At 44.3% G+C, this 15,467-nt stretch overlaps 1 protein-coding gene across 14 annotated transcripts in view; it reads right to left on the bottom strand.

Annotated features, from left to right (window-relative positions):
- Positions 1 to 6,703: 6,703 nt before the first annotated feature.
- trpm3 (transient receptor potential cation channel, subfamily M, member 3) overlaps positions 6,704 to 15,467 on the bottom strand; it is a 191,831-nt gene continuing 183,067 nt past the window's right edge. For all 14 annotated transcript variants that reach the window (XM_035378693.1, XM_035378699.1, XM_035378694.1 and 11 more), the window contains one exon: positions 6,704 to 14,746. In XM_035378693.1, the coding sequence (XP_035234584.1) occupies positions 13,216 to 14,746 (1,531 nt within the window). In that variant the 3' untranslated portion in view covers positions 6,704 to 13,215. The remainder of the gene's footprint in view (positions 14,747 to 15,467) is intronic.

Genomic DNA, 15,467 nt, shown 5'->3' with positions numbered 1-15,467 from the left:
GGAATCCCAGGGTGTCATAATAAAGACGGGCTCTGATTGGCTAAAAGTAACAGTGACGCAACTTTTGTATACACTGTGCTGAATCATCGCAGACCGGTTGTATTGACAGTGCTGAGACCCAATAGCTTGAAGGAGACAAAAAAACTGGGCGTCAACAAAAGAGAAACCAGGAACTAATATAAGATATTGTTTACTGGGGTATGCTGCACGTGTTTTTTTTTTTTTTTCCGAAGAAACGTAACCATTTGTCCTACTTGAGAGAACACTGGTATATGTTTATGCTTTAGCTCAATTTTGATCTACTTCCAAAGACTTCCCAGAAACTTATTTTCAGCTAGTTCGAATAACAATGTCAGAGTGGCTAAACAAGGTGAACTACAGCGAAGTTTGCCAAACGAAAACTGATTTATCGTGTTATGTGCTTTATCTGGCAAAACAAACACAGGACAAAGGCAGCCAGTTTGAACGAGGGAAATGCGGCGTTGTTTTCTTGTATATTTCTTTCTCATTAGAAAACTCGGATGTTGCGAACGTGACGCTTATTAATGTATTGTCCTTTGACGTCCACTGTGCTTAACTTCGAGGTGCTTGTTTGCTTGTATGGGGGAGTGTGATGGCTCTGCCACAGCAACAAAATATAAGACCTCCATACCTTTTAATTCAGTAATGTTATTTGCATATCAAGTTTGGTCAAGGAACCCTTTACAGTACCTTCAAGTACCCCCAGAGGTCTGCAGACACCCCTGTTGAAAACCCAGGCTTCACTATTTCTTCCAGAAGAATAAAGAAACCTGTGACAAAGCAACAGTAATCCTGACCTGAAATCAGTGATGCCAATCAACAGAGCAGGTCCTTTGGCAGTTTCTTCCTGGGAGGCAGATTCTTCTTAAAAATGCAGCATGTGAGCCAAATATTTGTCATGTCATAACGAATGAACAAGTTGTACTGTACATGTATAAAACAAAGCAGGTAACTTATGTGTAAAACAAAGCAGATGCCTTATTAAAATATAGCTATGTCTTATATTGTTCAGTTACTGCTGCGATGGATGTTCTCAGACACTGTACAGACACGGGCGTAGACAGTCACAAGTTTTGATACACCTGTAGAATAAAAATATTTACTTTCCCAGTTCCCTGACCATTATGCGACTCTGCCAGTGAACCTGAAAACGCAAATGGGAACTGAACCAAGCTTACGATACTTGTCCCACCCTTCCCCAGCCTTCAAAAGGATGTTTTTTTTCCTGTCCAGAGGAACCCTCCCAGGAGGAAAGGTTCAAATACTAAACATATGAACGTTGCCATGCTGAATGTCAACATACAATTAAGACAATGTGGGAAAATATGAAGATGTGGTCGAGGATGAAGTTTCCATGGCAACTTTTTTTTAACTTTTATGTGTGTTGGGAAAGTGGTTTCACGCTACCTGGGCCCAGTTTCATTACACTGGGGGGGATCTTAGTTTAGTCATATTCTACACAAAATGATGGGGAATGAAAAACAGGTTTAACCGCAGTGCGTAGTATGCAGCACTCATCCCTGCCAAAGAGTATCGCCCTACCAATGTTACTCACCCACAGGTGATGCACCCTTTTCATTAATTTAATGCATCTAAAACCTGTCATTTTATAACCTTTCATATTATTTTAACCAAAAAATGTTGTAATGTGCACCTGTCAGAACACAATTCTGTAATTGCTGAGTAATGAAATTGCAAAAAACGATTAATAAGTAACTTGTCTGTCCCCAGTTTGCCTCGCTGAAATGAGTTTAGACCTTTAGCTGTGGGCGGTGTCTTCCAGCTGTTCCCGCTGCTTCACTGCAGTCCTGCACGGTGAAAAATCCAGGGAGTCACAGTTTTGGTTTTCATGAAGGATTTGAACGTTAAAATACACGACAGGCGAAGCACATATTGTTTTAATGCAGTCACGCTTCGTATTGCTCATCGTACTGTAAAAAAAGACATATAACAACCCCGCAGACCGAAAAACATTGCGGGGTGCCATCGTACTGCGAAATGAGACAGGCGGGGTGAGCGCATATACATTTCTATGGGTGCGCGCGCTTTTCAGGACAGACCCGCGGCGCGCTGCAGTTCATTCCAGGACACGATTCGAGGAAAATGTTTGAGCGCGCGCGGAGCATTTCCTGTTGTTCTGCGCCAGCATATAAGGAGAAGACACATCAAAATGATTATCCGCATTAAACCTCTATGTTTTTCCCAAAAAGTTACGCATAATACAACCCACACCCATCATTATAATATGTATATTATAGATAATTGTTCTCGGGGACGGTAAAATACGCAGCAAAAATTAACTGCGCAATACCCTTATTGCAAACATCACATGCTCTACAGTGGTGTCTTGACTCATAATAACAAGGTATTATTGCCGTAACTCACAGATGGCTTAGAATCAATTCTGTCACGCCCCTCCACAACGTGTCTCAAAGACCACAAGTGGGTATTCCACTGATACGGGGGAACGGATGCTAATGTTATTTATTTCGGAGAGATAGAGGCATGTAGGCAGCCTACAGGGTTGATGCTGACAACGTATTCCGTTTCACAGGTAGGTTGACCTAAACTGTGTGGGACGAACCGTGCGACCACACACAGACGCGCACACACACACGTTTTGAGTTTTAGGAGTTCATATTAGTTGCCCCCTGTTCCTTTTAACATCCCTCTGGCTAATTGTCGAATGAATACATCTCACGCTCATTTCGCCACTTCATTTCACACGTCGCAGACAAAGAAGAACGCCACTTGTTGAGGATGCTCTAATCAGTCACATCGCGTTGTTCAACTCGCTGTTGACATGCTGTTCTAAAAACCCGTATTCCCCCCACCCCCACCTCCACCCACCCCCTACGCCTACCCCATCCTCCTCTTGTGCGAAGAACAGAATGTTCTCGTCCGTGAACTGAAAGTGAACTCGAGAACAGCAGCACAACACATTTCCAGGGACAGCTTATGCCGTATCCAAAACTTTATATCTTATTTAAAAGATCGTCTTATCATTTTGAGGAACATGTCTACCGGCGCAATTGTGTGTCCCAGTCAGTGGGCGGTTCCACGCTAATCACGTTAGAAATGACAGCACAAAGCGTATCGAAGTCAAACGCATCTTAACAGCTTGGCAAGCATTTAGGTAACGTCTGTTGTCGCCTGGTAACGAACGGTTATTGATGATTTTGGTCTTAGTCCTGGTCCAAAGTGGGCTATCCGCTGTGACAGCAGATTCATTTCCAGGAAAAACGTACCTCATTAAATTCATAGGGTAATTCGAGGATCCTGAAAATGCGACTCAATATTTACTGAAATGTGCTTGTTTCTAACTATCGTATGGTTCATTGAGTGACGTCACTAAAATGCTGCGATTTTACCATGACGTCATCAATGCAATAATGTAGTCCCATCCGTTTTTAGAACAGGGACATTATGTTCGTTAGGGAACCACACTGGATAGGCAGGATGTAGCCTTCTGTGCTCTTCAGCAAGGTACTTAACCTGAATTGCTTCAGGTAAAACCCAGCTGCGAATATCAGTGCCTTCCCATCAACCCTTCCATCTCTTCCTACCTCATTTGTTTAGCAGATAACTAGAACGCCATGGTTGCTTTCTATCGAGCCATTCATGCAGATGCAGAGAGTGCTAGGAGATCATACTGAGAAATCAGCCCCACAGGTATAAAGTCGGAAGCCTGTCTGCTCATCCATCGCATCATGCTGCTTTTCCTCATGTGATATGTGCCTTTATTCATTCATTCGGCCTTTTAAATTGTTTAATTTTATCCTGTCTTCGATATAAAGCTCGTAGTAATTCAGGCAGGCGAAGCACCACAGACATTTCATTTTGGCTGTCAAAGTCTAGAAAGCCAAAGCTGGCAGGAATGACTACGCGTGTGCTATAGCTCCAAAAGCAATGCATTGAACCTCACACCAGATCACTGCACATCTTGTGCAGTCTGCAATCTCACCTCTTTAAACTGCACCTAGACTCAGTGAACCTTGAACTCGTGTGAGCACTTGTCCTGGGTCAGACTCCTCCAGAACATATCAGGAGCCACGCTGCACATAAGATTATATCCTCAAATCCACTTGCTACTTATAGCACTGCGCCTGACCTCAGTCTCCCTCCTGTGCTCACCATGGCACCTAATGTTCTGTTACAGACTTATGTAATGACTCCTGAAAACTCGTGTGTCCTCTTTTTTTTTTTTTTTTGCTTTGCCTAACCATTTAGTATGCAGCACAAATAAGGGTGTTCTTTTAATAACCGAGTGTAATGTAATGTAAACTGCCTCGCTCGCAGGGTTGGGCAGGAGCCAGCGGGCTGCCAACGCTGCCAACATTTTAAAATGCGTGAAGGATTTTACGGTTCGAGCCCAACGAGTCAAAACTCACGTTTGCTGCTGAACCTACCCCCAGCCTGACAATATGAAGCTGTCGGTGCGGGACACTTTCTTTTTTGTTTCTTTTTTTTCTCTTTCGTAGTGAAATATCACACTCAGGTCCTGGCTTGCCATCGCTTCCTGTGTCAGTCACTCTTTTCAGGGGAAACATAGCTGTGAACGTACAAGGAGAGGAATGAACGGCCAATCGCCTTGTTTTAAAAGATCAGCCCACGGGCAGAGCCCTTTAAAAAAAACAAAAAAACAAAACAACAACAAAAAAAAAACGCTTATCGGAAGGATAGTCTGACATTTTCCAGTCTTGGCGTGGCCCTCACAATATGGGCATTCATCCAGAATGAAAGAGAAGAATGGGCAGCGCTCACGAGAATATTATAAACCATTGTTTTATGTATGAAGGCATGACATGCACAAACGTTTCAGCCTACATGGGTGCAATAAAACAATAGTTTGTAATCATCTGGTGAGGGTTGTCTGTTTTTATCTTTCATTAATAGTTTGCGGGATTGAACACCAAATTATTGATTAATAAGGTTGAGCCGAGCACATTTATCCCTTTCATTCATCTGGAATACCATGCTTTTTTAAATGAATGGCATTCACTGCTTATTGCAGTGTTGATGCATGTGGTGAAGGGTGGCACAGCCAGGAAGAACATTGTGCCAAGGGAAATGTGGCAGGGGCTGGAAAAATGGACTGAGAAAATGCAAAAGCATCAGCCTGTAGTCTAATGCTATGGCCAGAGTAGACCAATTTTCACCTATAATAATGTTATGGTGCAAAGCATAGTATATCTTCCCCTCTGTTCACTCAAATATATGCCTGACTGCCTTTTTCCCTCTGCCCCCCCCCCCCCCCCCAAGTCTGTCTGTCTGCTTTCCCATATCAAAGGGGCAGAGTATCAGTGGTCAGCTATGCCACAAAGGGCCTGTATCTTTTTAACAATCATTAATTATCATATCGTGAAAATGATTAATGCATCATAGTGCTAATGTAGTGTACTGTTGGCCAAGCAGCTCATTTTCTACATGCAACACTAAAGCATCAACCTGAATGTCCTGAAGTAATACCCATAATTCTTCATGAAAGATCACAAAGAACATCGATTTCCACGGATATGGGTTGCCTCCAATGCAAAGCTAAGTTCATTGAATAAACAAATATTCCATTATGCAGAATTTGACTCCTATGAAAAGCTACTGTCTAGAATTTTCTGTCCAAATCCACCTGCGGATTAGTTCACTGTAGCCACCCAGCGGTTCACTGGGGTATTGCTGGTAGGTGTCACATGCTGCTGTTACACAACAACCCAGAACCGTCAACAGGATATCATTTATAATTCGTAGCAGAGTTGTGAACGATTCTTATTCAGTAAATAGTAATGCACAAAAGAGTTCTACGTAATGCATCGGTGAGCTAATTATCTTCTCCTTTGTTTAAAAGAAAAAATGAGATACTACATAAAGAATATACAATAAAATAAGAATACACGTTAAAAATAATACATTGACTGTAAAAAAATGTAACCGTGTTATACAGCTGGTATAATAACGTAAGTTGGCAGAATTGAATTAGTCAATCCCGCGAACCTATATTTTATTTATTTAATTTTTTTACGGTGTCTGTCTACTTTCTGTTGTCCGTTCTGACGTGTAAAAAATAAATACTATGAAAAGCACAAGAGCACCCGTTTTCACCATCAATACTAGCGTTCGATTTCTAGACTAGGAAAGATTGTTCATCAGACGTTTCCATGGCACCAGTAGACTAAATTTCAGAGATCTTTCATAGTTTTGTTGCAGTGGGCCCACGATTTCATTTCAACCATCCTCAGCTAAAAACAATGTAAAAGAAGTGATTCTGCGAAAGCACATTTTTCATGCAATGGCCAGGATCACGTCACGTAGAAGATCTGATAGGAAGAGTGCACCCTCTACTGGTAAAATAATGTTCGGACGTTCAAATGTACCTCAGTGAAAAAATGTAATTGAATAGAACATGTAATTTATAGGAAAGACTGACGTCAAATCGACTCATACATTAACAACAACAACAATAATAATGTATCATCATCGTGTTCTTTTTTACAGTCGTGTCACATGCAGTGTGAATCTCACCTAACCACACACTAAGACCCCCTATTTTTAGTGCATTTGATTTTAAATCAAGTCCTTTGCATTCATGGTCTGCAGTATGAAACGTCTTCAGTGCCTTCTGCCAGGCATTTGCAGGAAAACGCAGCTGTTTGGGCAACGTGGAAGATGAAGAGATGGAAACACTGTGCACTTATTCATGTACTTATGTATTTATTTAAAAATGCATGCCAAAACAATAGCCTATTCACATTAAGGAATACATATTTGCATTTGTCTCCAAATACTACCATGATCATTTTGGAATTAACCATTTTGTCCTCCCATCTTTCTATCGATCTCATCCTCTCGTTCTCTCTCTCTCTCACTCTCACTCTCTCTCTCCTTGCATTATTGTACAGAATGCATTACAACTCAGATGGAAGAACTGCATGCATTAATAGACATTAAAAACTTCCGGGACCTCTGGAAGATAATTTGTTTTAAGGTTAACTACACTATTATTATTGCAAAAAATGTGTGCTTCAACTCCTTGGTAGCATACAAGTGCTCACTGACAAAAGAGACAATAGTGGTATAATAATTCACAAACCTTTATACTACAGTATAGGAAAATATTTATAAAATACTGTACAGTAAGTATCATCAAGTGTATTGGCACACAGTTCTACAGGTGATTGGTCAGTACTAGGGATCTGAAGATGACAGCTGAACCAAATGTGACCTGAAAAAAAGTCTGCTCACCTGCTGTTCCTTCTCACACACAAACACACACACGCACGCACGCACACACACACAAACTTTTAAAATCTTCTATGATAGAAACGGCCTTTGTTTATGTACAGGTTACAGATGAGGAAGACCTCTTGCAAAAACGGTGTCATACTCCTTTCTAACCGAGCCAGCGACAGAAAGAGCCAAACTAACATCTGCCAGGCGAAAGAAAATACATGGATTTTTATCTGTGGATTAATTGTAAAAAAAAAAAAAACAAAGGTCACTGGCCAACAACACGACTTCAGAAGAAAGTCACGGTCAGTGTGAATTATGAAGTTAAATAACATCTACTGATGGCTCTGCTGTAGCCTCGTCTCCAAGATTCAAAAACATCAAATCCCGAATTCAGAGTGTAAAGATGGATGCCCTCAGCAAACGTGTAGCTTGCTGTTTAATTTGAATTAATAGCCATTTAAATCACATCTGTGGTGGTTTTGAGCTGAGCTGGGCTTAACCAGTTACCACCTGCACCTGGAGCTACCGGGAGCTAAAACACACCTGAATAAATGATAAAGAATTCCTGTGGCTGGTTCCCCAGCTGTTAGGTTATCTTGACCTCTGACCGCCATTGCCCTGATCTCCTACTTACATGTAATATTTTTGTCTGCAAAAAATGTATATATATATATTTTACTTATTTAATTTTCATGGGGATTACACACAGGCTACACTAGTGGTATTCACCATAAGCAAATTATATCCTTCTTTTATTTATTTATTTTCTTTCCTCACTATTAAAACACCTCTAAGTACAGGCCTCTAAAACACAGGAACAACATTAGATTAGACCTGGCAAGTTGACAGGAAGGGGCAGCAGGTAAAAATGCATTAAAACCACTCTGTGGCGGTCCCCAGAAGGCCTATTGCACATCAACAATTCAAACGAAACATTCCAGCACCGACCGTGGGAGGAAGGCATAGCTAGAACGTGTGCACCAGTACGGAGGGGTGAATGTGGAAGGGTAACCAGTTATAACCGGATGATAAAATAGGAGATGGATAGCACACAGTCATATTTACACGAGACATGTTTCCCTTTAATGTTTTTTTTTTTTTTTTTGGAAGCAGCCCTCTTTTGTGCAACCATAAAATGTACAGAACTGCCGCTCGTCATCCTGACTGGTTCAGTTCAGTGAATCGGGGGCTAATCAATCAAAGTGCAGTTGGCCAACCAATCGAATTGCAGTGTGGGATGACAAATCAACTGGGATAATTACTGCTTAGAGATGTCCACATTTGGGAATGCTCCATACTGTCATTAACTGTCAAAATGCTACGAGGTTGCATGTTGATGAATGAAAACAGGCGACTTTTTAAAGACTATCTCAGAAGAAAATGCTGAATGACAGGACAGAAGACAGAAATCAAAGTTCCCCGCAAAACTCTGGTCTTCACTTTCAACACTTAATTTTGACACTACCTTCAATCTTGAAAATTAAGGCATGCCAGCTTTGCGCTTTGATTGAACAGCTCCATCTTTGTGGATAATGCATGCAGAACAGCTATGTATTGCAGAGTGAATGTTATTCTAGAAGTGCATAAAGCAACTCAACAATAATTAGCATATAATTTATATACGTTATAATTTACTACTCAATTTAGGAAATATAATAAATACTGTTTGTGTGATTCAAATATACAATATATTTCTGCAATAAAATATATAATACATAGATATGTGTTTTAAATGTTTATAATTGCCACATTTTATTTACCTTTAAAACCTCTCATCATAAATAATTTCTAAAATGCTCCTAAATAAATAAAATGGCATATATTACAAAATTAAAATATGAATCACTCTTCAAAAAAGTAAAAACAGCTGATTAAGGTAATGATTTACAACCCAGAAAAGCTATTGGTCTTACATATATCTAATCAATCATAGCATTTATATGTTGGAAATAATCCATTTATGAAAACAAATTTAAGAAGAAATTTTTAATCAATATATTTAAAAAATAAATTCAAAAATAAGCAAGGCCTCAAAATAGAGGCTTCCCACATTATAATAAATGATCCCCGATACTATCTATAAAGCACAGGGTTCCATCCAACAATTTTTTTTTCTCAAATTAATATTTTCATCTTGGTTAAATCAAGCAATGTCCACTAGATGCTCATCTAAAATTAATGTGATGTAAATAAATAATAAGCTCTCAGTACAAGCTTTTGGTGTCTTTGCCAGGCCTACAACATAATCAAAATGTTGATCCATCTCTAGAGCAGAGAATTCAAGACTGTACTGCTGGTTGCTGGTTGCTCTGTGATTGGTTAAAAGCTGACCCCTGCTTCCTTAAACTCCCGTGTCACTGGCTGATGCTAATGAGATAAAGATGTGGGTTTTTTTTGGCCTTTGAACTCCCCTTGACTCGCTATAACTACCGTGTGACTGCAGGTAGGTGTCGGGATGACCAAAAACCATTAATACGCGAGAGAGATCCAATCGCAGCCCAGAGGATGGCGTGTTCCAAACATTCGACCGCACCTGTGCGGTCCTGCTGGTGTCGTGGTTACAACGCAAACCTGGCTGACCGAGTTGCACACCTTTCCAACGGCCAGTAGGCTAACACTGGAAAACGCATTTCACAGAGGTGGTCTTTGGAACTGAAATTTGACGCCATGCTAAACTCTTTTCCGCGAACCCCAAGAGGTCTGAAGAAAGAGGCAACGCCTTGCCGACCGAAACTCAACCTGGTCTCAGGTTCCCCCTCCAGTGACACAAATCTCACGATCGCATTAACACGCCCCCTGGAGGCCACACCCACAAACTCCCTGAAAATGAGTCTGTGACACAATCAACTAACCCTTGACATGAAATGTGCATATTTAAAGCATTCCTTGTTTTAAAGTGCATGATTCCTCATATTCAACGTTTCCCCCCTCTCCCTAAAACTTGCATAGCAAGTATTATAATTTTTTATAGATTTTTTTTTACACAATATGCACAGCCTCTGATGGAATCATTTGCACAACTGTGAGCAACTTGAAATAAACCCACTCTCTGTGATTAAAAAAAAAAAAAAATCCTTCCTTTTCACAGGTAACAGAGTCAGTATGCACTTCCTGTAGCTTGTGTGAGAGAAGAAAAACAGCATTGCATCAAGCCAATCATTTAAATAAGAGAAATATGATACGATATGTTACAGTCTGACATACTGTACTAAACCCTCAATACCTATTTATGTTTTATCCTGGGTTACAGTGATTGGGTGGGTGACTACCCTTAAACTACTGTAGTTTTAAAAACAAAGATCCAGGAGAGAAGTTTTCAGACAACACCTCACACTATAACTTGGTTACTTAACTTGGTAAACCGACGCCTCTACCCCTTCCTGTCACATGTTTCCGGCAGTCCCTCCCCCCTCTGCAGCTCAATCCCCACTTTAAGTTTTATTCTGTGTTTTGAATTAATCTTCTCTCCCTCTATCACTGATGTCCAGGGAGGAATAAAGAACCAGAGTGGCCAGATGTGACCCAGCCCCCAGACTCCTAGCCCAAGATCAAATGTTCCTAATACAATGTTCAGCACACCACAATAAAACTCACTTCCCCTCAAATCAGTTGCAATAAAAATGTATTCTATCAAATGCATGTTTAATCTTAAAATGAGTAACTGTATGTTTACAGCCTGTTATTTAGTTTATTATGAGTCCTGTGCATTACTCCTAAATATGAGATGCTTTCCCAAAAAGTATGACTTCAGGAAGAACGTTATGTCACATGACCCCAAGCGGCGCTTTATTAACGGTGAAAGAAAAGCCTTGTGGACAGACAGCTCACCGAAAGCGGGCACGCCTGATCGAGGTCACAGCACCCCCTGGTGGTCATGCGTTTCACAGTGACGAGAAGTCTGGCGTGAAAAAGCAGTCGGCGCTGGTTCTGAACGTTCCGGAACAGCGCTATTATTTCAGTACAGACCGTGCTCTCAGAGTCTATATTAAGAGAGTAGTGTTGCTATGGCAACCGCGGTTTGATGCCGACGGTTTTTTTTGAAGCGCGCACAGAACTGCAGCAGAACTTCAGAACCTCCAGCCTCCTTTTTACACTGAAATATAAATGTGTAGAAATAAAGAGTTTCATTTCCAAAAAAACAAAGCTTGTGTCAGGTCACATCAGTAAGTAGTGAAAAGTGAAACTCCAGGAAGAGACTTGACCCCCCCCCCCCCCCCCCAAAGCAAGTCTGACTCTGTACAGGTGACCTCTTTACCTGGAAACAAGTGATGAGAGGGACTAGCACATGATGCAGTGCTACATGACAAACTAAAGGTGATTCCTTATTTTGAATGTGCTCCATTTTCTGAAAGCTCTGGTTGGCTGCCAGTTTGAGGGCTCTCTATGTGGGTGCATTGCCACTGCAGTATTCCATCCATGTGGGAAAAAAGAGGTAAAATCTCAACTCAAGTTAGGTTGTTTTAAAAAATTCCCCTTTAAATGTCCACCTTCACAACAAATCTGGCTACTTCAGAATTAAATATATGGTTTTGTTGAAGAGAGCGCACCTTATGCTGATGATTCCCCATAGAACAATACTATTATAGTCAGAATTACTGGTATTAAATTCTACTCTTCATAGATAAATGGCTATAAAATGAGATGGTAAGAGAAGTCACAAAAAAATGAATTACATATTTTATAAACTGGTCAGTTGGGGCAGGATAATGAGATGATATAGAGAGGTTTTTATAAACGCACAGGGTAAACCAACTCCCGTGTTTGGCATGAGCACTTGAGCTAAATGTTGCTAACTCCTTTACTTCCCCCACTTCCTGAAGTGTTTTTTCCCCCAAAACTGCTCGTCAATATTCAGCCTTTCAGCGTTTTGGTGACCATTTCTGTAGCTGAAACCCTCCCTTCCACCCCTAAATGGATTCTGAGAAGGGAAGACTCTCTCAGTATCAGCTGCCTTGACCTGGGCACTCATTGGAATTTTTTATGTTTGCTCTGTTTTTAAGTGACTCTTTGCAACTTCAAAAAAAAAAACAAAAACAGCAGTGTCCAAATGGTTCAGTTGCTAGGGTCAAAGGTCAAGTTATCCACATGGGGAAAAAAAAAAAGATTTAGGACATGATTTCAAGATAAAGTTATTCATAAACCAATCAGTCAAGCAATGAGTATAGATTTGTGTCTCTTGAAGAAAGACAATTTTTTTTGTCTGATTCATGAGAAGGATTCTTATTAATTATTTTGTCTGCTTCACATTCAAAACTACAGGACAAGACCCGAAGGCGATCCAAGCCAAAACAAGCCTAATACTGCGAGCATGTCAGCTGCTTTAATACCGAGTGTGAGAGAACTGGTGAAACAACCAATAAGAAGGCAATTAAAAGAGCAGCGCGTGCTCTGTGATTAACACATTACATTCTCTAGATCGAGCTAATGGCATGCAGACGAAGGAACATTCCTCAAACACAAACCGTATTGATTGTCTTACGATATTCTCTCTTCTTTCGTCCTCCGTGAATCATCTATTTCTTTTTCATTGTTTGGCGATGACACCTTCCTCTCACACAACTCTGTAATACAATGCCCTTTTTTTCTCTTTTTTTGTCGTTTACATTTTTTGCTCTCTTTCTCTTCTCTTTTACTCGTGAATGAAAGAAAAGGACACGAAACAATTTCCCCTAACGATGACAGACGGGAGACAGAAATGGCTTTGTTTGTGTGCTAAAAAAGGAAAAAAAAAAAAGAAAAGAAAAAGAAACAGGACAGAGTGGAACAAATTGAGAGATCCAGGGGTGGGTGGGTGGGGATGTGGGGGTAAGGGGGGGAAGGACGGGTAGGGCAGCAGAGCGATATCCCTCTCGCACCACCCCGGATTTGGACAGGGGTCGTCCGACTTCACTAGCCTTTGGACGAGCGTCCCGTGAGAGCAGGGGGTGTGGTCTGGGGGGCGGGGTCCAGGGAGGGGGGGGGGCGGGCCCATCACGTGAAGTTGTGGCGGCTGTCGAAGCTGCGGAAGGCGGAGGGCTTGGACAGTCTCCTCATGGACAGGCTGTCCATCTTGGGCTCGGGCTTGGCGCTGGACTTGCTCCTCTGGAAGGGGTTGCGCGAGTTCCTCTGCCGCCCGTCCATCCGCTCGCCCACCGAGAAGCTCTTGCGGGCGTTGCTGGCGTGGGAGTCCTCCGACGAGCAGCTGTTGGCCCGCTCCAGCCTGGCCAGCGGCGTGCAGAAGGCCCCGCCCAGGTAGGCCCCGCCCCTCCGCGACTCGGGCAGGGCCTCGGGGTCCTCGGGGTCGGAGTCGGCGTGGCTGAGCTCCGCCTCCCTCTCCGGGTGGCAGGCGCCCAGGTCCTGCGCCTTCTCGAAGAAGGACACGCCGGGGGAGTCGGAGCGCTCGGGCGGGGCGTTGGGGGTGGAGACGCAGCGCGTGTCGATGCAGTCGGTGATGCTGGTGTACTCGGCCGCCTTCACCTGGACGCCCATGCCGCCGTAGTAGCCGCCGCCGGCCCCGCCCCCGCCGCGGGGCGTGAACATCAGGCTGTGCGACTTGACCAGCGGCGCGTCGTCCAGGAACAGCGGCCCCGCCGCCGACAGGAAGCGGCTGCTCTTGGAACGCTCCAGGGTCTGGGGCGGCTCCAGGTCCCAGGGGGTCAGGCTGTCGGGCAGCAGGGCGGAGGGGCAGAGCGCCATGTCCGCCACGGCCAGGGCGCTGTCCTCGAAGACGGCTGCCGCGTCCGAGGGCCCCGCCCCCAGCCCCGCCCCCGCGCCGCCGTACGCCCCCCGGGTCAGGACCGCCTCCATGATCTCGGAGTGGAGGGAGGCGTCGCGGGGGAAGGCGGGCATGTGCAGGGGGTCGGCCTCGCACCCCTCCAGGGGCTGCTGGCCCTCCTCGGACGCCGACACGTAGATGTCGATGCAGGAGGAGGGGCGGTGCTGCTGCGAGACGGACAGCGTGTTGAGGGGGAGGGGCCTGGCGTCCCTGGGCGCGGCCGAGGACACTGACTGCGAGCTGTTGGCCCGGTGGAGGCTGAGCGAGCGCTCCTTGAAGAAGCCCTCGACCCTCTCCGAGCACCCAGCCCCGCCCCCGGCCCCGCCCCCGCACCCGGCCCCGCCCCCGCACCCGGCCCCGCCCCCGCCGCCCCTGTCCCGGGACCCGGCCACGTAGAAGGAGTGGCTGCGGGGCCGGGGGGCGAGGATGGTGGGCGAGGTGGGGGAGATGGAGCCCTCTCCCGTCTGCTCTAGCGCCTCCTGGATGCGGTAGGCGGAGTTGCCCTCCTGGCTGTTGAAGCTGCTCTGCCGCAGGATGTAGGCGGCGTCGGTGCAGTCGGAGGAGGTGCGCGAGCGCGCCTTCTGCACCTCGCCCCGGTCCACGCCCGTCACCCGCTCCAGCGCCACGGCGACCCGCCCGATCAGCTCCTCCATCTGCGCCAGGCGGATGTCCACCGTCTGCAGGGACGCCTTCATGAAGTGCTCCCGCTCGTTCACTTCCTCCAGACGCATCGCCATGTTCTCCACCCTGAGGGGGGGAGAGAGGGAGAGAGAGACAGGGAGAGAGGGGGAGAGAGAGAGAGGGAGAGAGAGCAAGAAAGAGACAGAGAGAGAGGGAGAGGGAGAGGGAGTGAGAGACAGTGAGAGAGAGGGAGAGAGAGAAAGAGAGGGACAGACACAGAAAGAGAGACAGGGAGAGAGAGAGAGAGAGAGAGAGAAGGAGAGGGATGGAGAAGAAGGACAGGAGAGTGTGGGAGAGAGATAAAGTGAAAGTCCATAAAGGAATAAAACAGTCTCACAGATTCACTCCACTACTCTGAGTGTGGAAGGCGTTACAGCAGAGAACGGACAGGGTGGTTGGTTTTTGTTTTCACCATAAAAAAGCAAACAGAAATGTTCAGTAACCAGGAAATAATGCACATCCCGCAGCTCTCCAACAGAAACAACATCATAAAATAATAAAAATTCAATAATAAAAACAGAATAGAGAGTTAATAAAATAAGGATGGGGCATCGGCCTAATCACATTTTTGCTATTAAACCAGAGGAGCTCCACCAAGATACTTCCAAGATCTATAGCCAGAAGGTATCCACCAATTACCATAGTCTTTGTTCTGTTTGTTGCTCCCAAAGTACTCTGTGATTGGTGGAGAGCTCCTCTCTGGTTTCTGAGCAAAAAATGATGATGGCAGATTGTCCTGTCCTAATTTTATTATCCTCGGATAACACTGCCTCCCTGTCTGTCGCTC

Source organism: Anguilla anguilla, chromosome 10 (genome assembly GCF_013347855.1).
Source record: "Anguilla anguilla isolate fAngAng1 chromosome 10, fAngAng1.pri, whole genome shotgun sequence".
NCBI classification, from domain to species: domain Eukaryota; kingdom Metazoa; phylum Chordata; class Actinopteri; order Anguilliformes; family Anguillidae; genus Anguilla; species Anguilla anguilla.
The sequence above is the reverse complement of the archived record's forward strand: the minus strand, read 5'-3'. Positions and strand labels throughout refer to the sequence as shown.